General features: G+C 43.4%; 2 protein-coding genes across 3 annotated transcripts in view; both read right to left on the bottom strand.

Annotated features, from left to right (window-relative positions):
* dqx1 (DEAQ box RNA-dependent ATPase 1) overlaps nt 1-5,728 on the bottom strand; it is a gene marked incomplete at its 3' end in the record, with an annotated part of 12,449 nt that extends 6,721 nt beyond the window's left edge. Inside the window, exon 1 of the mRNA XM_034077376.2 lies at nt 5,471-5,728. The remainder of the gene's footprint in view (nt 1-5,470) is intronic.
* An 882-nt stretch (nt 5,729-6,610) lies between these two features.
* On the bottom strand, nt 6,611-20,264 carry thnsl2 (threonine synthase-like 2). Of its 2 annotated transcripts, none has more exons than XM_034077374.2 (10): nt 20,180-20,264; nt 18,936-19,176; nt 17,288-17,482; nt 16,600-16,752; nt 13,778-14,011; nt 11,703-11,851; nt 9,387-9,512; nt 8,398-8,552; nt 8,014-8,197; nt 6,611-7,123 (listed from the first exon to the last, which is right to left on the bottom strand). In XM_034077374.2, exons 2-10 carry the CDS (start codon nt 19,156-19,158, stop codon nt 6,959-6,961), a joined length of 1,584 nt encoding a protein of 527 aa, XP_033933265.1. In that variant the 5' UTR covers nt 19,159-19,176; nt 20,180-20,264; the 3' UTR covers nt 6,611-6,958. The 2 variants fall into 2 exon arrangements, with proteins under 2 accessions (XP_033933265.1, XP_033933266.1); XM_034077375.2 differs by having other exon boundaries at nt 7,035-7,123; nt 7,979-8,197.
* Between the last annotated feature and the right edge of the window lie 1,411 nt (nt 20,265-21,675).

Genomic DNA, 21,675 nt, shown 5'->3' with positions numbered 1-21,675 from the left:
CACCTACTGATTTTAATTTCACCATATATCAAGCCCGATCGATTTCACAATGTCGATTTTTTTTTCAATTTTCTTTTTTATCACGATAGGACGATATCTCTGAAAAAGCATATCGTGGAGACCTAATATCGTCACGACGATATATATCGTCATATCGCCCACCCCTAATTCGACCCATCCTGTGTTAGGAGCAGTGTGCTGCCATTTTGAACGGCGCCCGGGGAGCAGTGTGGGGAACGGTGCCTTGCTCAGGGACACCTCGGTAGCACTTGGTCTTGCCGGGACTTGAACTGGTGACCTTCCAGTTGCCAAGCCGAGTCCCTATCGACTTGTTGTGCCGTAACTCTGGCACAACAATTTCCTTCGGGATAAATAAAGTCTTATCAAAGTCAACTTTATTGTCAATCTTTCAGTTTGTGTGTACAGACAGAGAGATCCAAATACTGTATTTAGCAGTAGGGCTTCTAGCATTCTGAAGTTGTTTTGAAGTGTAATGATATTTCATCTCAAATGTTGAATAAAAGACACTTTAGTCGTTATATGGCAGGTCTGACTTGGTGACATGTGTGTCTGTGCTCCGCTAACAGGACTAGCATGCGTGGGAACCGGCTGCCTGCTATTTCATGCCTTACTTTGTATTATTAGCCACGTGTTGTCAATGTAATACTCGTAACTCGACACCGCTTCTCTCCAGCGTCCCGGTTCCAGTTCAGGGATTTGAATACACTCAATTCTGCTATAGATACCAAAGACATGCAAAAGAAGCCAAAGTTGTCAAATATCAGCTGCGGTTTTAACAAAAGCAGCCACATAAAGACTAAAGTGTCTTTTACTCAACATTTGAGATTAAATATCATTACTGACATTTGACAACTTTGGCTTTGGTATCTATAACAGAATATAATTAAATCCGACCCATCCCTGAACTGGAACCAGGACGCTGGAGAGAAGCGGTGTCGACACCTACACACATCTGGGCTTTTGGTTGGACAGTAATCTGAACTTCAAACACCACGTTGAAGTTCTATCAAAGAAATAGAAATTCACTCGTGGCTTCCTTTACAGACTTAAACGTAGGATGCAGCACTGGTTTTTATTAATGTATAAAGCCTGTAGGAGCCGCATTTAAGTTTATTTTGATTTATTTGGAACCTTGATTAATGCATTTTTCTGTTTCAGCGAGAGGGCAGCAGGGCTCAGGTGAAGGGGGCGGGGCTAAGGCTTTAAGTTGGAGGTGCGGTGTGTGGCGGGAGGGCAGCAGGGCTCAGGTGAAGGGGGCGGGGCTAAGGCTTTAAGTTGGAGGTGCGGTGTGTGGCGGGAGGGCAGCAGGGCTCAGGTGAAGGGGGCGGGGCTAAGGCTTTAAGTTGGAGGTGCGGTGTGTGACGGGAGGGCAGCAGGGCTCAGGTGAAGGGGGCGGGGCTAAGGCTTTAAGTTGGAGGTGCGGTGTGTGACGGGAGGGCAGCAGGGCTCAGGTGAAGGGGGCGGGGCTAAGGCTTTAAGTTGGAGGTGCGGTGTGTGGCGGGACGGCAGCAGGGCTCAGGGGAAGGGGGCGGGGCTAAGGCTTTAAGTTGGAGGTGCGGTGTGTGGCGGGGAGGGCAGCAGGGCTCAGGTGAAGGGGGCGGGGCTAAGGCTTTAAGTTGGAGGTGCGGTGTGTGGCAGGAGGGCAGCAGGGCTCAGGTGAAGGGGGCGGGGCTAAGGCTTTAAGTTGGAGGTGCGGTGTGTGGCGGGAGGGCAGCAGGGCTCAGGTGAAGGGGGCGGGGCTAAGGCTTTAAGTTGGAGGTGCGGTGTGTGGCGGGACGGCAGCAGGGCTCAGGTGAAGGGGGCGGGGCTAAGGCTTTAAGTTGGAGGTGCGGTGTGTGGCGGGAGGGCAGCAGGGCTCAGGTGAAGGGGGCGGGGCTAAGGCTTTAAGTTGGAGGTGCGGTGTGTGGCGGGAGGGCAGCAGGGCTCAGGTGAAGGGGGCGGGGCTAAGGCTTTAAGTTGGAGGTGCGGTGGTGTGGCGGGAGGGCAGCAGGGCTCAGGTGAAGGGGGCGGGGCTAAGGCTTTAAGTTGGAGGTGCGGTGTGTGAAGGGAGGGCAGCAGGGCTCAGGTGAAGGGGGCGGGGCTTTAAGTTGGAGGTGCGGTGTGTGACGGGAGGGCAGCAGGGCTCGGGTGAAGGTGGCGGGGCTAAGGCTTTAAGTTGGAGGTGCGGTGTGTGGCGGGAGGGCAGCAGGGCTCAGGTGAAGGGGGCGGGGCTAAGGCTTTAAGTTGGAGGTGCGGTGTGTGGCGGGAGGGCAGCAGGGCTCAGGTGAAGGGGGCGGGGCTAAGGCTTTAAGTTGGAGGTGCGGTGTGTGGCGGGACGGCAGCAGGGCTCAGGTGAAGGGGGCGGGGCTAAGCTTTAAGTTGGAGGTGCGATGTGTGGCGGGAGGGCAGCAGGGCTCAGGTGAAGGGGGCGGGGCTAAGGCTTTAAGTTGGAGGTGCGGTGTGTGGCGGGACGGCAGCAGGGCTCAGGTGAAGGGGGCGGGGCTAAGGCTTTAAGTTGGAGGTGCGGTGTGTGGCGGGAGGGCAGCAGGGCTCAGGTGAAGGGGGCGGGGCTAAGGCTTTAAGTTGGAGGTGCGGTGTGTGAAGGGAGAGCAGCAGGCAGCAGCAATACCGTCATTGACACGCAGACGCAACCTTATGCGGAGTAGAAGACAGATTATTAGGATCTGATGTTTAAGTTTATGTTAAATATTGTTTTCGTATTTTGTTTTGCTGGAAATAAACCTTGAAAAGCAACAGAAACGTCCGGTGGGTTTTGTACTGCGAGTCTGACACGGCTTCCGAGGCCCGAGCTCTACGTGTGGCCGAGAACATTAACTGTTGAGGTGAAGGTTACAGGATTTTGGCCACTACAAAGCCATTTTAGGAAAGCTTCCACTCTACATATGAGCCAGATTAGTGACTCTTACGACCTCAGACCCAGAGCCTGGGTACGGGTCCAGGTTCCTGCCGTGCCGTGCGGACTGAGGCTGGGAAAAGGAGTCTTTTGTATTATGGTCCTTGGTCTTGGAATGACCTTCAATCAAGCCTAAGCCTGCTTTTTCGTCTTCTGTTTTCTTAGTGTATTTTATATGCTTGTGTAATGTGTGACGTTGCTGCCTTCTTGGCCAGGTCAGCATTGTAAATAAGATTTTATCTCAATGCTTTTTTATCTGGTTAAATAAAGGTTAAATACAAATCTAGTTACATGCACTTTGCGAATGGCAGAGTATTACATTGATAACACGTGGCTGATAATACAAAGTAAGACATGAGATAGCAGGCAGCCGGTTCCCACACTGCTCGTCCTGTTAGCGGAGCGCAGACAGAAGTGATATTAAAACGCCTCATAAACCACATGTCAATAAGTCAGAGCTGCTCTGCAAATAGGTGGTGTCCGTTTGTTTTCACATGATAAGGATGCTGGGAAAATAATAAACTAATATCCAGAGATGGCAACAGTACACACATCCTTTACTCAAGTAGAAGTACAGATACTCGTGTTTAAAAATACTCTGGTGAAAGTAGAAGTACTGACTAAACTTCTTTACTCAAGTCAAAGTAAAGAGGCTTTGAAGTGTACTTCAGTAAAAAGTAAAAAGTACAGGTATTTGAGTTCAACATGTGAGAAGTAGATAGTACAGGTATTTGAGTTCAACATGTAAGAAGTAGAAAGTAGGGGTGTAACGGTATTCGTATTAGTCCCGTACCGTCACGGACGTGTACTTTCTACTTCTTACATTTTGAACACAAATACCTGTACTTTCTACTTCTCACATGTTGAACCCAAATACCTGTACTTTCTACTTCTTACATGTTGAACTCAAATACCTGTACTTTCTACTTCTTACATGTTGAACACAAATACCTGTACTTTCTACTTCTTACATGTTGAACACAAATACCTGTACTTTCTACTTCTCACATGTTGAACTCAAATACCTGTACTTTCTACTTCTCTCATGTTGAACACAAATACCTGTACTTTCTACTTCTTACATGTTGAACTCAAATACCTGTACTTTCTACTTCTCACATGTTGAACACAAATACCTGTACTTTCTACTTCTTACATGTTGAACTCAAATACCTGTACTTTCTACTTCTTACATGTTGAACACAAATACCTGTACTTTCTACTTCTTACATGTTGAACTCAAATACCTGTACTTTCTACTTCTTACACGTTGAACACAAATACCTGTACTTTCTACTTCTTACATGTTGAACTCAAATACCTGTACTTTCTACTTCTTACACGTTGAACTCAAATACCTGTACTTTCTACTTCTTACATGTTGAACTCAAATACCTGTACTTTCTACTTCTTACATGTTGAACTCAAATACCTGTACTTTCTACTTCTCACATGTTGAACTCAAATACCTGTACTTTCTACTTCTTACATGTTGAACTCAAATACCTGTACTTTCTACTTCTTACATGTTGAACTCAAATACCTGTACTTTCTACTTCTCACATGTTGAACTCAAATACCTGTACTTTCTACTTCTTACATGTTGAACTCAAATACCTGTACTTTCTACTTCTTACATGTTGAACTCAAATACCTGTACTTTCTACTTCTCACATGTTGAACTCAAATACCTGTACTTTCTACTTCTCACATGTTGAACTCAAATACCTGTACTTTCTACTTCTTACATATTGAACTCAAATACCTGTACTTTCTACTTCTTACATATTGAACTCAAATACCTGTACTTTCTACTTCTTACATTTTCCAAACAGGCTGGTTCCTTTAGTTTTAATCTGTGTTTGGTGGCGTGATCATTATTATTTTAGAGTAATTCATTAGCTAACAATGACATTATTGTTCTATTGATATAAAGGGAGGTCGGGTACTCTTTAAAACAGCTGCTAGTTATGGGTACTTTTTTTCACGAGTATCTGTACTTCTACTTGAGTAAAGGGTGTGTGTACTTTTGCCATCTCTGCTGAGAGCTAATGTGATAACTAGACTTTCCCTAAGCTCTCTAAAGCCTTTCTGTATCACAACACCATCGTGTCTTATCTCTGAATCTCATATTGTCCATTGTGTGTCCGCTGAGAGCCACACAGCCGGAAATACAGCCTGAAACACAGAGACATGACCCACTCCAGATCTGACCTAAATGAGGAGGATTTTATATGTGATATTACTTTTAAACATCATTTTTTGAGTAGAAAATAAACAAACGTAAAATATTAAAGGTGACCGTGAAGGATAAACATCTGTAGACTGTCTGACAATAAACAAAATGAAGGTAAATACACAGACAGCATCTTTTGTTGGTGTATAAATGACCTGTACACACCTTGATTTTATTGTATTTTTCATGTATTCTTTGTTTTATTATGTCTATGTTTTAGATGCTGTTGTGTACTTCCCTTGCTGTCTTTGTATGTGTATGTTAAAGCACTATGTAATTATGTGTATCATTATTAGTATTTTAGTAAAACCGTGTCTTACCTGTTAAACATGAGGGCAGAGAGGAGGAAGACAGCTCTGTTGTTGTGTTTCTCCTGAAGCTAACAACCCGCCTCTACACACCGGACAACTGCTGAATAAAAACCCGGTAAAGGTGAAGTACGGAGGTCAGTTGTTCACGGTGTCTCTCTGAGAATCGGTACCGTCCTTCGTTATTTCCTGACAGCTGTTAATTTCAAATAAAAGACGTTAATGTTGGACCGTTGCGCTAGCTAGCATCCGCCATGTTTGTTTCTGTAGCTGTCAAACCTCGTGCTGCATTCAGGGCTCTTCGGAAAACACAGCTTCACATTAATGGGACAGATGTTGATTTTTTTCCCCCGGTAAATTCTCCCGTAACTTCTAAAATAAATTCATCAGAGGTGGGAGTTAGTAAATTGGTTTAAGAAAATAAAGGGTAGGGATAGGGAATATACATGTTAATATTCAGTTATGTATTCTGTAGGTCAATTTGACTGAAACGGTACCGTGAACATATTGAAATAAAACCATCAGTGAAAATGAAATGTTATGTTGGTTAATATTGATTTCTGTTGTCTATCTATTCTATTGTCCCCTTTGGTACCAGTGGAGGTACCCGTTTCTTCAACATTGCAAGTACTTTCTGCAGTAGTTCCCATCTTAGTATGTAATGTTGACATCAGGTTAGCTCTTAATTAAATCAAAATGCAATCATTCTAACCTTCCTAATATGTTGGGGAACTTGTATGTTATGGGGTTTAGCAAAGTATTTGACCTGGGAATTTAAAGTTGACGTTTTAAAGTGCTCACCTTAATTCAAACAAATGAAACCGTAAATCTAATTGTTCTCCTGATCTGTGAAACTCCTGGGTTTAGTCTCCGCTCTTTTTAGCTTTTAAAAATATATTTTCTGAGCTCTGGAGACAGATGTATTTTAGTACACCTTTTTATTTAATATTTATATATTACATTAATTGGACGATGAACTGGAATCAAACAGCTAAAAAAGTGTCCTTACAACCGGGTCATTCTCACACATCTGGTCTCGTGTGAGATATGGCGCCACCTAGAGGTAAAGATAATACATAACATATCCTTATTCATATTCCATTTAGCATTGCTGTGATAGATTTAGTACAAACAAGTCAACATGAGTCAAAGTTGTGCAATTAGAACGAAAGTTTGATTTTATTTATTATCATTCAAAACAATTGTATTCCAGATTTGGAAGGAAGACTCAGAGACTCAGCTAGTGAGAGCGGATTGGTTAGTCTTCGATGACATCACTAAACGACGAGAAATCGTACGACACTACAGACCAAAGTCCATCAAAGAGGCACTCGCTTTGACCAGTTACTACATCCAGACGAAGCACACAGATCAAGGACACACCCTTTCACAGATCTATGTCCAGTCACGTTTTCTAGTTACACATTTCTTCAGCTGTAGTTCAATCAGGAGAGACTTTGTTTTGATTTGTATTTATTGCAGATTAGTGTGTGTCTATTATTAGCCCCCATCCTGCTGAAAGATATTTGAGGAAGGGGAAACCGAGCACGACGTGAGGAGGAGGGATGAAGGGTTTCGTCGGAGAACCGGTCTTGAAGGGAGTGATTTGAGTTGACCCTGGATATGAGGAAAAGGAGGTGCAAGAGGGTGGCGTCGAGTCAACAGCTGTGAGGAGGGGAGAGAGCAGATTTAAACATGTGACGATGCGTTCTGATTGGCTTGTGGAAACAGAGACGAAGGTGATCGGTTTAGCGGGGGAGTGAGCGGCCAATCGCTGATGGGAGGGGTGAGATAGCTTCATCAAAGGTCGCCTAACGTACTGTTTCTCATCAATATATCACAGGTCTCAGATATACACAGAGCCTGTCTCTGATTGGCTGAAACACCAAACAGATCATTGCAGCATTACCCATAATCCCCTCTGTTTCAGCCCGGTTTCCAAAGTGCTGATTCTCTGTCTGTTACTTCAGATGAAGATAAGGAGCCCCTCCCCACGCCCCTCTGAGAGACATTTGGTTACAAAGAACTCAATGGAGCTCTAGAGGAGATTCAGGTGATAAGGGGGGGGGGGGGGTTACCTTGGTGCTGATTGGCTAATGGCTACACAAGACAACACATCGTTATGACATCATCAAGTGGCCAAAATCTGATCAGCTCGTTTTCAGACAGGTTTTTATAGAAATGAATCAAAAAGAGAGAAAATCTTTGTTCCTGAAACTTTCAGAGTCTCTTTCCACAGAGGGGACACATGTTGATGTAGAAGAGACATGAAGAAGAGGGGACACATGTTGATGTAGAAGAGACATGAAGAAGAGGGGACACATGTTGATGTAGAGGAGACATGGAGAAGAGGGGACACATGCTGATGTAGAAGAGACATGATGAAGAGGGGACACATGTTGATGTAGAAGAGACATGAAGAAGAGGGGACACATGTTGATGTAGAAGAGACATGAAGAAGAGGGGACACATGTTGATGTAGAAGAGACATGGAGAAGAGGACTTTGCATAACAGGTGACCTTCAAGTCCCTCAGTTTTTCCTGGACGCGCTCACAGACTGTATTTTCCGTCTCAGGCTCTCCTCCCAGTCTTTGCACCAGTCTGCGCTCCGCTCCAGGTTCTGGTACCGGGTCGGCAGCTCGTCCAACGCCAGCACGGCCTCCGGGAGGTCAAAGGTCAGACCTGCCTTCTGCACGGCGGCCTGGAACTTGGCTGGAGATGCTGTGGCGATGTAACACCTGTGAAAAGAGTTCAAGTCCTTTTTTAAGAAACTAGATCAGACCTTTCCTCCAGGACAGCCTCACCGAGCTGTGTGTGTGTGTGTGTGTGTGTGTGTGTGTGTGTGTGTGTGTGTGTGTGTGTGTGTGTGTGTGTGTGTGTGTGTGTGTGTGTGTGTGTGTGTGTGTGTGTGTGTGTGTGTGAACAGATGGACGCTGACCTGTTGATGGTGGGTTTGTGGGGACAGTGGTAGTGATGCCACACAGCCACAGCGGAGTGAGGACAGAGGAGGTACTGGTTCTCCTCCCAGCACCTCCTCATGGTCTCCAGGATGCCTTCATCACTCACTGATCCAGTGGATAACACCTGGGACAGCTGGAAGAGAAACAGATCTGTTAGAACACTCTCCCTGGTCCCCGGCTTGAGCTTCAACCTCAGGATCCATGTATCTGTGATCCTCTCCTGAATGGAAGTACCGTACTTTTCCGACTATAAGCCGCGACTTTTCCCCCCATTTTGTTGTACAGCTAACGGCCACTAGGGGGCCTCCTAATTCTATGGATTTTACAGGTAAAATTAACCACCTTTAACTCTACGGGCTCTAGGACCGGTCCGCGCCCGCCACCTTTAAGCGGCGCGCTCCAGCGGGAAAAGCGCGCCAAAGTAAAAGTGGAACCGCGAGACAGAACGAGAGCAAGACAGACGGACAATTTAGCTGCTGCGTCTTATATGCAGGTGCGCTTTATAGTCCGACAAGTACGGTAGTCCTCACATACAGAGCATCAGCTAGTTCCTGAACAGTGTCCTTCACATGCTGATATCCAAGATGGAGGAATAGAAAGCAGTATCAATGTTTACTTCAGATTATCTCCACGTCAGAAATGAGCATGCTTGATGTCTCTCTCCATAGAGGCTGAGTCATCATGTTAATCCCATAGCTATCATCTGCCTCAAGCAGTCCTGATGCTCTTCTGGGTCATCTCACATCCTGTCATGTTCACAGCTACAGTTGATAGCTTTGTTAGCATGCTACTCTCATGTTGGAAGAGGACATTCAGGATTTCCCCCAACCAGCTCCATGTGTAACATCAAGACACAACACATGAACAACAGCCATGTAACATAACAGCAGGGTCAGTGAGAGAACCCCGCTCAAAGGGCCTCAGCGTGCCTCTGATCTGGACCCAGCTCTGAGTTAGTGACTGGTACCAGTTTGCGGTGGTTTTCTGGCAGAGAGTGTTTGTGGGATTGTTGAAACTCCTCCATCATCTTCTTCACTGACGCTCCGTCTCTGCCCAGCAGCAGCCAGAACACCCGCTCCATGTTGTACGGGTCCTACAGGACGAACAAGCAGTGGACGTCCATTTTACTTTCATCACGGGGGACATTGCGTTCACTTCTAAGTCAATGTGAGTTAACATGAATCATGATGTTTCCTGGGGACTTCACTGATGAGCAGGTCTTCCTACAAGCTGAGTGAGGTGGGAAGGAGTGGAGTACAAGTACTTTGTTACTGTACTTAAGTTCCTTTTTCTGGTATCAGTACTTTACTCCACTACTTATTTACTTTACTTTGACTTCTTACATGTTGAACACAAATACCTGTACTTTCTACTTCTCACATGTTGAACCCAAATACCTGTACTTTCTACTTCTTACATGTTGAACCCAAATACCTGTACTTTCTACTTCTTACATGTTGAACACAAATACCTGTACTTTCTACTTCTTACATGTTGAACTCAAATACCTGTACTTTCTACTTCTTACATGTTGAACTCAAATACCTGTACTTTCTACTGCTTACATGTTGAACACAAATACCTGTACTTTCTACTTCTCACATGTTGAACCCAAATACCTGTACTTTCTACTTCTTACATGTTGAACACAAATACCTGTACTTTCTACTTCTTACATTTTGAACACAAATACCTGTACTTTCTACTTCTTACATGTTGAACACAAATACCTGTACTTTCTACTTCTTACATGTTGAACCCAAATACCTGTACTTTCTACTTCTTACATGTTGAACCCAAATACCTGTACTTTCTACTTCTTACATGTTGAACCCAAATACCTGTACTTTCTACTTCTTACATGTTGAACTCAAATACCTGTACTTTCTACTTCTTACATGTTGAACTCAAATACCTGTACTTTCTACTTCTTACATGTTGAACTCAAATACCTGTACTTTCTACTTCTCACATGTTGAACTCAAATACCTGTACTTTCTACTTCTCACATGTTGAACTCAAATACCTGTACTTTCTACTTCTTACATGTTGAACACAAATACCTGTACTTTCTACCTCTCACATGTTGAACTCAAATACCTGTACTTTCTACTTCTTACATGTTGAACCCAAATACCTGTACTTTCTACTTCTCTCATGTTGAACTCAAATACCTGTACTTTCTACTTCGTACATGTTGAACTCAAATACCTGTACTTTCTAATTCTCACATGTTGAACACAAATACCTGTACTTTCTACCTCTCACATGTTGAACTCAAATACCTGTACTTTCTACTTCTTACATGTTGAACCCAAATACCTGTACTTTCTACTTCTCTCATGTTGAACTCAAATACCTGTACTTTCTACTTCGTACATGTTGAACTCAAATACCTGTACTTTCTACTTCTTACATGTTGAACACAAATACCTGTACTTTCTACTTCTTACATGTTGAACACAAATACCTGTACTTTCTACTTCTTACATGTTGAACTCAAATACCTGTACTTTCTACTTCTCTCATGTTGAACTCAAATACCTGTACTTTCTACTTCTTACATGTTGAACCCAAATACCTGTACTTTCTACTTCTCTCATGTTGAACTCAAATACCTGTACTTTCTACTTCGTACATGTTGAACTCAAATACCTGTACTTTCTACTTCTTACATGTTGAACACAAATACCTGTACTTTCTACTTCTTACATGTTGAACTCAAATACCTGTACTTTCTACTTCTTACATGTTGAACACAAATACCTGTACTTTCTACTTCTTACATGTTGAACTCAAATACCTGTACTTTCTACTTCTTACATGTTGAACTCAAATACCTGTACTTTCTACTTCTCTCATTTCCCAAACAGCTGGTTCCTTTAGTCTGAATGTGTGTTGGTGCGTGGTCATTATTCTTTAGAGTCACTGCGTGCCTATTGGTTGGAACACGATCCGTGTATCCATCACTTCCTGGTCTTCTCTAAAGAAGAGGAACCAATGGAAACGTTGTCATGTTGCCGTTGTTCAGCATGGAAACATTCATTAGCTAACAATGACATTATTGTTCTATTGATATAAAGGGAGGTCAGGTACTCTTTAAAGCAGCTGCTAGCTATGGGTACTTTTTACCGAAGTACACTTCAAAGCCTCTTTGCTTTGACTTGAGTAAAGAAGTTTAGTCAGTACTTCTACTTTCACCCGAGTACTTTTAAACACGAGTATCTGTACTTCTACTTGAGTGAAGGATGTGTGTACTTTGCCTCTCTGGTGACAGTATTACCTGGATGTCGATAGCGGGGGCTAATGTTTGTTTGACATGATCCGCCATGGAGAAGTCCCCCTCGGTTACCGTCCTGTGAACGATGTCGTTAGAGTTCACCATGGCCACCAGTTTCAGAGGCAATCCCATCTGCTTCACAATGTATCCAGCTGAGACAAAACAAACAGACAGACAGCATGTTGGGAACACATACAAATCTTTGCTGCTAAAATGATGATAAGTAATTATCCCAGAGCATGCTAGTCGTCTTGTTGCCAGCTCATAGAAATGTATAGGGTCCCCGGCAGCACATAGAAACCACCGGTTGCTAACCTGCATATGTTGGGCAATTTGCACAATTAGCATAAGTTGCGTTAATTAAAATGAATAGCATTATAGCCTATTTAAATAATATTAAAGAGTGCCGATTTGCAGTGACTTATGGGGGTTATTGAGGATGTATCGAGTCCATTTAGGATATTTTCAGGATCAACAATGGCAGTTTTAATAGGGAAATGGCAATATCTGTACTCTGTGGACCGATTTTGTTTAATTTTGGATCGATTTGGAGGATTTAGGGGACTCTGGATCATTTGGATTGGACAGATACAAATATTATACTGTTCATCTGGTGCTCTCTATATCTACTACTACCACTACCACTACCACTACTACTACTACTACCACTACTACCACTACTACTACTACCACTACTACCACTACTACTACTACTACTACTACTACTACTACTACTACTAAGCCCACCTAGAGAACACATTTTTGATCAGGTTACTTTTATATTTTGATACTCAGATTCCTGATTCCTAATTATTGTAACTGGCGACATTTTTAAAGTAACCCTCCCAACCCAACTGTCGAGCCTGATTATTAAACACTCAGCTTAAGTTGAGCACGAGTTAATCAAGCGCTGGATTGTTGACTGAAGTCACCTTTTAACCCAGTTCCCCACCAGCTGCAGTGATACCATACGATATACTTTATTGTCCCGGTAAGGACATTTGTACTGGAGTTCCACATACATGTATATAATATATACAAACATAATAAACATTAAAATACATCCACATATCATCAGTAATACACCGTTTCAACAAACACAGACGCACATACTGACAATGGCGACCTATTGCACTACCCTCATGGCCAACATTTAAAAAGTATATTTCATTACGTGTGAATGTTAAGAAGCGTAATGGGCATAGGTAGGAATGAGTGCTTATAGCGGGTCAGCCTGCTCTTGGGAACCCTGCATCTCCTACCAGACGGGTGGAGTATGTGGGTGGGTGGGACTAGTGTTCACCGATACTAGAAAAGTCGCGATACCCTGCCGTTAAAAACGCTACGGTTCCTCCATTTCATTAGTATCGGTACTTTAAGAATGACATGTATTTCCTGTGTGTGTTCAGCGCCCTGCTTCCACTCCGTGCCGCCGTGCCGTTTTTTCTTCTCTCATATCAATACATGTCACTTGTTAGACGCTTTTATCCAAAGCGACTTACATACTCAATACTGTGGACAATCCATGGATGTATAATAAGAACGGGGCAATCCCCACAGGAGCAATTTGGGGCGAAGTGTCTCAGGGACACAACGACATGCTGACTGCAGTGGGGTTTGAACATGTATGAACACCAACGCACTAATCCACTGCGCCACACGCCTCCTATCATGTGACGAAACGAGAAACGTGGCTGCACGTGCGATTGCGCCTCGGCTTGTAGACTAAAAAGACGCAAGAAGCGACATTTTGAAGTATTTTGGTTACATCTCCGACAGCGAGGGCAAGCCTACGGACATTTTATCTTGAATGCCATTGTTCTCATTGTTCAAAGGTTTGTGTTATGACTGAAACAAATGTCCAGGTTTGAAATAAAGCACAATAATGACATTTAAGACGGTTTCGAAATCGCAATTCTTGACTTGGTATCGAAACTAAAATGTTGGTGTCGTGACAACACGAGGCGGGACACCGTGTGTTGTGCCTGTCTAATAAAGGACTGCTCATATATGTTTTGGAGAGATGGATGTGTTTACCCCCATCATTGTCATAGCAGTCTACTGTACCAGCGACTCACCTGCGATGTTGCCCGCCCCCCCAGTGGGAACCACCACCTCCAGTTCAGGCAGATCTCCCTCCGCCGGCTTCACCCCGCTGAGCTGCAGGTAGGCGTAGATAAAGTGCGCGAGCTGCACCATGACTCTGGACCAGTTCACAGAGTTCAGGCTCATCAGGCCGTGAGCTCGGACCAAATCCTGGTCGGCAAAAAGGCGACGCAGAGGCTGGTCGATGTCGTCCGAGCTGCCGTCAGCTGCGGGGAAAACAACACGGGTTCAAGATTCATATTGCCATGTGTACAAAGCTGTAGATATGTCGATGAAAATCTGAGGTCACAGACTCCAACAGTGCAACACAATAACACGGATAGAATTGTTAAGTAAATACAAATAAAATAGAATAGAAATAGTGCAAGGGGAGTCTAATTGGAATAAGATATATTAGATAAGTCATTTGGAAGTTGCAAACAGATGAATGTTCGGACAGGCAAGGGGCCCCGGACCAGAAGGGGGCCCCCGGTACATTAAGAAGCTCCACAGCAACGACAACATGAAACACCCTTTCATTTACTGCAACGACGGCCCAATCCCAAACCACTCCCTCCACCCTACCCCTCCGTGATGGAGTGAACTCCGTCTGTAGCCACACTCGCAGCTCAACGAGGCTCCTCCTGTCAGATGGAGGGAGTAAACACAGCAGCGAGCTTTGGGACGGCCTCCCCTCTCTCCGGAAGAAACAGGAAGTGCCGTAACTGTGTCTAACAACGGTTTCAAATCAGCATCTCTTTGACAAAAAGTGTAAATTAATAACTCAAATAAAACTCCAAACATCTTTCATTGTGTTTCAAAGCTCTTTTAGTTTTAAACCTGATGTTTATAAGCTTCTTAGCTTTTGCAACGGTCTGTAAATATACACAACTTTATAATAAAATGCACACATTTACCTTTTTCTAGACTAAACACAGGTTTGATCCTCAGTTAAAAACTATGAGGTTATCATGAGGTCGTTAACATCGCAGTTTATCAGTGGATGTTTGCTGGAACTACTTGTACACAGCGTGTTTCCTGAGGACACACACAGCGTGACTCCGGTCAGGGAGAGACCGGTCTCAAGTCAGCACCGCTGCAGACTCGCTGTTTGAGGGCTTGATAGCCCACTCCCCCTCCACACCGCTACACACTCGTTGCTTTGGAACAGCCCTCAATATGGCGGACCCTCCGCGTGAACGCGCAAACGGAGGGGTAGGGTGTAGGGGGCGGTTTGGGAATGGGCCGACATGTCGGGAAACCAGAACCGCAGTGACGCGTCCTAAGACCCGGAAGTAAGTTAGCATTTTTACCACGTCCGGTTCCTTCGATAAAAAGCAATGCAATTTTTAGGATTTTGGAAAAGAGCTCCAAATAAGGTCTGTGGTTGAGACACATTGAAGAGACGGATCACGGTTTGTTCTACGACATTAAATCCATCAGCAGTGGTGATTTCTGAAGAGTGGACGTGTCTGAAAACGATGGTTGTTACCAAGTGGACTACAGAAGTTGTCGAGGCCGTTGTACGTCATTACGCCGAACACGTAAACACTCCAAGTTTGTTTGCCGTGTTCTGCTTGAAAGCAAGTCCCTGCCTCCTGCAAAGTGTTCCAACTAACACTTCAACTCGTACCGTTTACAATCTGTAGGTTTGAATCTGGATCTTAAGTCGGCGTGACGTTGAAGCAGCGACCCTGCTGTAGCTCCTTTATAGCATAACGTTAGCATGTTGCTTCTTGCGACTAGATTTATGCTTCGAAAATTATAAAAGTAGGGTAGACATGTGGAGATTATCCGGCTGAACAAAACGTGATCCGTCTCTTAAATGTGTTTCAACCACAGACCTTATTACGAGCTGTTTTACAAAACCCTATGGAGAGATTGCGTTGCGTTTTGACGAAGGAACCGGAAGGAGTTTACATCCGGGTCTTAGGACGCGTCACTGCGGTTCTATCCTGCTTCTTATCTTAAAAGGTGGGGTAGGTAAGTTTCAGAAACCGGCTCGAGATACACTTGTTGTTATATTCCATGGAATGCTCTTAACATCCCGATAGCAATGAATATCTGAAGTGCTTTGACAACAAATCCATAAAAAAATGTCATCTGGAGAAGCCGTAATACTGTAACAAGTACGGCTAAACGGATTGGATGGCCTACCTGCCTGTCAGCCTTCCATCGGGGCACAAACTGATCTCGTGCCCTCATTGGTCATGTGCACGTTCGTGTGTGTTGGGGGAGGGGCTCTATAAGGAAGTGGCAGATTTTCTCCGGTTGTGTATTTTCAAATTCTAGCGATCTCGAGCCGCTTCTCAAACTTACCTACCCCACCTTTAAGTTTCGTTGCCTTGTGGGGGGGGGGTGACCCTGACATATGTACAATCATATTTTACGAGAAGGATATAACCAGATCAGCAGCTCTGAGATCAGTACGTCATGTAGGAAGATATCGCGCTTGTTGTACGTCACTTTGGATAAAAGCGTCAGCAATGTAATTTAACGATAATAAAAATGCCACCACACCCCTTTACCGGCAGGGTCTCAGTCAGTAGGGGCTTGGACTGTGAGCCGTAGGGTCGCCGGTTCAAGTCCCCGACCAGACCTAAAATAAGGAGTGTGGACTGCTACTTGGAGAGGTCCCAGTTCACCTCCTGCCCTGCCGTGGTGCCCTTGAGCAAGGCACCGGACACCCCCCTTCCCCTCTCACTCCCCGGGCGCTGTGCAATAGCTGCCCACTGCTCCTAGTGCTAGACTCCTGGCACTAGCATGGGTTAAAAGCAGAGAACTCCCAATATTTATTTATATTTTATTTATTTACCTGCAAACACGTGCACGTTGTCCTCCAGGCAGGTGGTCATGTGTTTCTCCTGGACTGGAGTGATGCGTCCTCGAGGGAAAACCACCAGAACGTCCAGTCCTCTGAGGCCCTTCGCACTTTGGATGGCCGACCCCCCCGTGTCTCCCGATGTTCCTGGAGAGGGAAACCATCAGCTGGGTTTAGGGCGATGTGGTTAAAATCACTCTAGTCCTACATCTACCTCTGCAACTGTAAGACATCGCTGTTTCTTCTTCTTGTCACAAATTGCAAGTAAATAAAAACGCAAATAAACGACATACGTGTTAAATGTATGAGGGTAGAAGTATAGCGTAGCAGCCAATAGAAGTACTCAAGTAAGTATGTCCAAATAATACTTGAGTAAATGTACTTCGTGACTCCACACACACACACACACACACACACACACACGTTTCAATCAATCAAAGTGTATTTATACAGCCCAATATCACACATTTTACATTTGTCTCGTGGGACGTTACAGTTTGTACAGAATATGAATATTGTGACCTCACACATTGAGGTATTTGATCAGAAATAATGTGACAAATAATTGCATTTATATCCTCGCCCAAAAATGTTATTCCGTACATGTCAGATATTCCCCTTCATGTTGGAGACCAGATAAAGCAGGTTCCTTAGTGATCACATGACAGCTGTGAGGTCTTACCCACAATGACTGTAGCTCGGCGATTCTGTTTCTGCAGGAAGTAGTCGAGGAAGCGCACGGTGCAGGTGATCGCCAGGTCCTTAAAGGCTAAGGTTTCTCCGTGGAAAAGCTCCAGGACGGACAGACCGTCCTTCAGCCGGGCGACAGTCACCACCTGGGGCACCGAGAATCCACTCAGAGCCTCATTGACTAACCCTGAGGAGAGAGCAGGTGTTAGTCTGGGGATTTCACCAGAGAGGGCAACAGGACACACATCCTTTCCTCAAGTAGAAGTACAGATACTCGCGTTTAAAAATACTCTGGTAAAAGTAGAACTAACTGACTAAACTTATTTACTCAAGTGAAAGTAAAGAGGCTTTGAAATGTACTTCAGTAAAAAGTACCCATAGCTAGCAGCTGTTTTAAAGAGTAACTGACCTACTGAGTAGTGGAGTACAAATACTTTGTTACTGTACTTTGTATATGTTTCTGGTATCAGCACTTTACTCCACTACTTGTTTTTCTGACGACTTTTTATTTTGACTTCTTACATGTTGAACTCAAATACCTGCACTTTCTACTTCTTACATGTTGAACTCAAATACCTGCACTTTCTACTTCTTACATGTTGAACTCAAATACCTGCACTTTCTACTTCTTACATGTTGAACTCAAATACCTGTACTTTCTACTTCTCACATGTTGAACTCAAATACCTGTACTTTCTACTTCTCACATGTTGAACTCAAATACCTGTACTTTCTACTTCTTACATGTTGAACTCAAATACCTGTACTTTCTACTTCTCACATGTTGAACTCAAATACCTGTACTTTCTACTTCTCACATGTTGAACTCAAATACCTGTACTTTCTACTTCTTACATGTTGAACTCAAATACCTGTACTTTCTACTTCTCACATGTTGAACTCAAATACCTGTACTTTCTACTTCTCTCATGTTGAACACAAATACCTGTACTTTCTACTTCTCTCATGTTGAACACAAATACCTGTACTTTCTACTTCTTACATGTTGAACTCCAATACCTTCACTTTCTACTTCTTACATGTTGAACTCAAATACCTGTACTTTCTACTTCTTACATGTTGAACTCAAATACCTGTACTTTCTACTTCTTACATGTTGAACTCAAATACCTGTACTTTCTACTTCTTACATGTTGAACTCAAATACCTGTACTTTCTACTTCTTACATGTTGAACTCAAATACCTGTACTTTCTACTTCTTACATGTTGAACTCAAATACCTTGTACTTTCTACTTCTCTCATTTCCCAAACAGCTGGTTCCTTTAGTCTGAATGTGTGTTTGGTGCGTGGTCATTATTCTTTAGAGTCACTGCGTGCCTATTGGTTGGAACACGATCCGTGTATCCATCACTTCCTGGTCTTCTCTAAAGAAGAGGGACCAATGGAAACGTTGTAAAGGGAGGTCAGGTACTCTTTAAAACAGCTGCTAGTTATGGGTACTTTTTACTGAAGTACATTTCAAAGCCTCTTTACTTTAACTTGAGAAGTTTAGTCAGTACTTCTACTTTTATCAGAGTATTTTTAAACCCGAGTATCTGTACTTCTACTTGAGTGAAGGATGTGTGTACTTTTGCCATCTCTGATCAGATGAGGTGTTTTGTGGAAGTGAGATCTCACCCTCCAGGTCCTCTCTGGGGATCAGATGGGGGGGGATGAACAGAGAGGCCACCTCCACCACCAGGTCGGTGTAGCTCAGCCCCCCCCAGCTCCTCAGGGTCTCGGGGCTCAGCACAGGAACACTTTCAGGCATGAACATCCCTCCGTCTGGAGCAAACCCGGAGAAAAGCACCTGCTGGAAGTCCCATCCATGGACTCCCCCCCGAGTACTGCAGAACTGCATCGCTCACACCTGGGGGTTCTGTGAAAAATAAATACTCAGTGACATGCTAAGGAAGCATTCATGTATTTGTTTACTGGCAGAGAAGCTTCTCTTGATAACTGGACTTAAAATCCCACTGTACATTTTATATCCAATTTAATAATCCATTCCTTGCGCAATTAATGTATAAATAATATCCTTGTCGGAGCCATGTTATGGGTGTTGTTGGTGTCTCAGTTTACTTTATTTATATGTAGGGGAGAGTGGGGTAAGTTGAGCCATTTTTTTGTTATGCTGTCCTCTAAGCAAGGACAAATGACACATAGTAAAAATGAAAACACACACCTATAATTCAGGATGTCTCCTATCAATGGCAATGATAAGAATTCATATTTGATCAAGGGCAGTGAAAATATTACTTCTTAAAAAAAAAAAAGTTTTGTGGCTCAACTTGCCCCAGTGTAGGGGTAAGTTGATCCAGGTCAGGGGGTAAGTTGAACCACGGTTCAAACTTGGGCATATCTGTTCAAACCTGGGCATACCTACGACACATCTTAAAGGTAACTATAAACAATAAATAACAAACCAAATACCAGCTTAGTTTTTCAAATATTTTTAATATAAATTTCGATTGAATTGATTTTTTTTTAACATGTTAAAAGGAAAAGTAATCATACAAATGGTGATACAATTTCATACATCTTACCAATCAAAGACAGGGTAAATTCAACTTTAAATGTTGCCTACAATGAGCTCTTATTATCAACTTGGCCTACTTTCATTAATTTCTCCATTGAAAAACTGGCTCAACGTACCCCAAGGCCCGTGGTTCACTTTACCCCACCGCCACCATTTTAGAAAAAATAGCCTAGCATTAAAATTCAGAGTCATATTTGACTTAATGATTCACATGGTTTAATACACTGCTAACACATCAACATACAATATAAGTGTTTAAACCTGGATACTTTTTTTTTGACATGACAGCCGATATAGCTGACATCTAGAAAATCTATTTTTTTTTCTAAAAATGTGTACTTACCAGACCACAATGAGGATCTCTCTTTCACAGGCAAGGAGAAATGGGAGGAGCTTGCATAATTTCTGGTCACGTGATTACAACTATAAGGCGTTGCTTGGTTACAGGGGGTGGTTCACTGAACTTACCCACTGGCTCAATTTACCCCTCTCTCCCTATAGTGCAATATTTTTGTTTGAACACTTGGTGGCGGGGTTTAGCTGCCTCGGGTGTATAAAACGGGTCACAGGTGACAGGAAAGGACACAGGACACAGGAGGAAGAGCACAGCGATTCCACCAGCCCGGCAGATGCTCATACCACAACCCTTTGACACAGTCTAATTAAACCTTGGTATGTAAAGCTAAATAAACATCATTCTAAACTGCAGCAAAAGAACCGAGAATCATCTGTTTGTGTCTGCCGTCTATAGCACAGGTGTCAAACTCAAGGCCGGGGGGCAAATCAGGCCCGTGGTGGATTTAATTTCATCCCGCAGGATAATTCTAATTCCTATTAGATCTGGCCTGCCGGTGGTATATGGCAGCGCACCTTCCCTCCACCCTGAGGGTCTCCTCCGCTCAGAGCCGGACCCCAAACATTGATGACCTTGCTCCCTGATGAGATGCCAAGTGTCTGAGCTAGCATCTCAGAGCAGCACACTGAGTTCAATGGATGCTTCCTTCTGCACTTTCTCTCACGACAACAGGGCATGCTTGGTTTCTCTCTGAGGGGAATAGTTTCTTGAAGCTGTTGTTGGCCTGTGGGGAAATGTACTCATAAGAAGTGACTCTGGAGAAGCTGCAGATAGAGCCGTGAGAAATGAATGCAACTGATTATTTAATGTTGTTTTTATAGGCAATAGTTTAAGCTTTGTTAGTTCCAGGTTTAAAATGTGCAATAAGTTCATTTCAATACGTCTTGCAATAAACATTGAACCAGTCCGGCCCTCCACGAGTACAGATATTTTTTATTTTGGCCCGCTGAGTATTTGAGTTGGACGCCCTGCTCTAAACCCTCCTGTGAAGTAATGGCAAAGGAGGACATTGGAACATGAACATTTCCATTACAATCCGGCTTTATATGTTTTTACTGTTACTTTGTATTCCACATGTATATTTTCTACTTTTTTAATGCTATTTTATTTCAATTTGAGACGTTTACATTGTGGATTGTTTATTTCTAGTCTTTTAATTTCTCTCATGTACAATGCCTTGTCTTTTTATGCTGCTGCAATGCAAACATCTCCCAAATTGGGTTCAATAAAGTACTTCTTATCTTATCTTATATATAACAAGGCCCGGGACCCCCACTGACCTGAATCCTGCACATGTTGCCGCTTTTCAAACCTGCACACCTCTCCTCTTTGAATATAGTATCTGTCATGTTTTATAATACTTAACTGTAATCAATGTCTCACAATATTACAGTTTCTTTTGTATGTAAATGTTGTCTTTGTTTGTTCAAATGTACACAAAAGCAAATTCCTTGTACGTGTACTTGGTAATAAAACCACGGTCT

Source organism: Pseudochaenichthys georgianus, unplaced genomic scaffold, assembly GCF_902827115.2.
Source record: "Pseudochaenichthys georgianus unplaced genomic scaffold, fPseGeo1.2 scaffold_1539_arrow_ctg1, whole genome shotgun sequence".
Classification (NCBI taxonomy): Eukaryota; Metazoa; Chordata; class Actinopteri; order Perciformes; family Channichthyidae; genus Pseudochaenichthys; species Pseudochaenichthys georgianus.
This window is presented reverse-complemented; position numbering and strand designations above follow the sequence as displayed.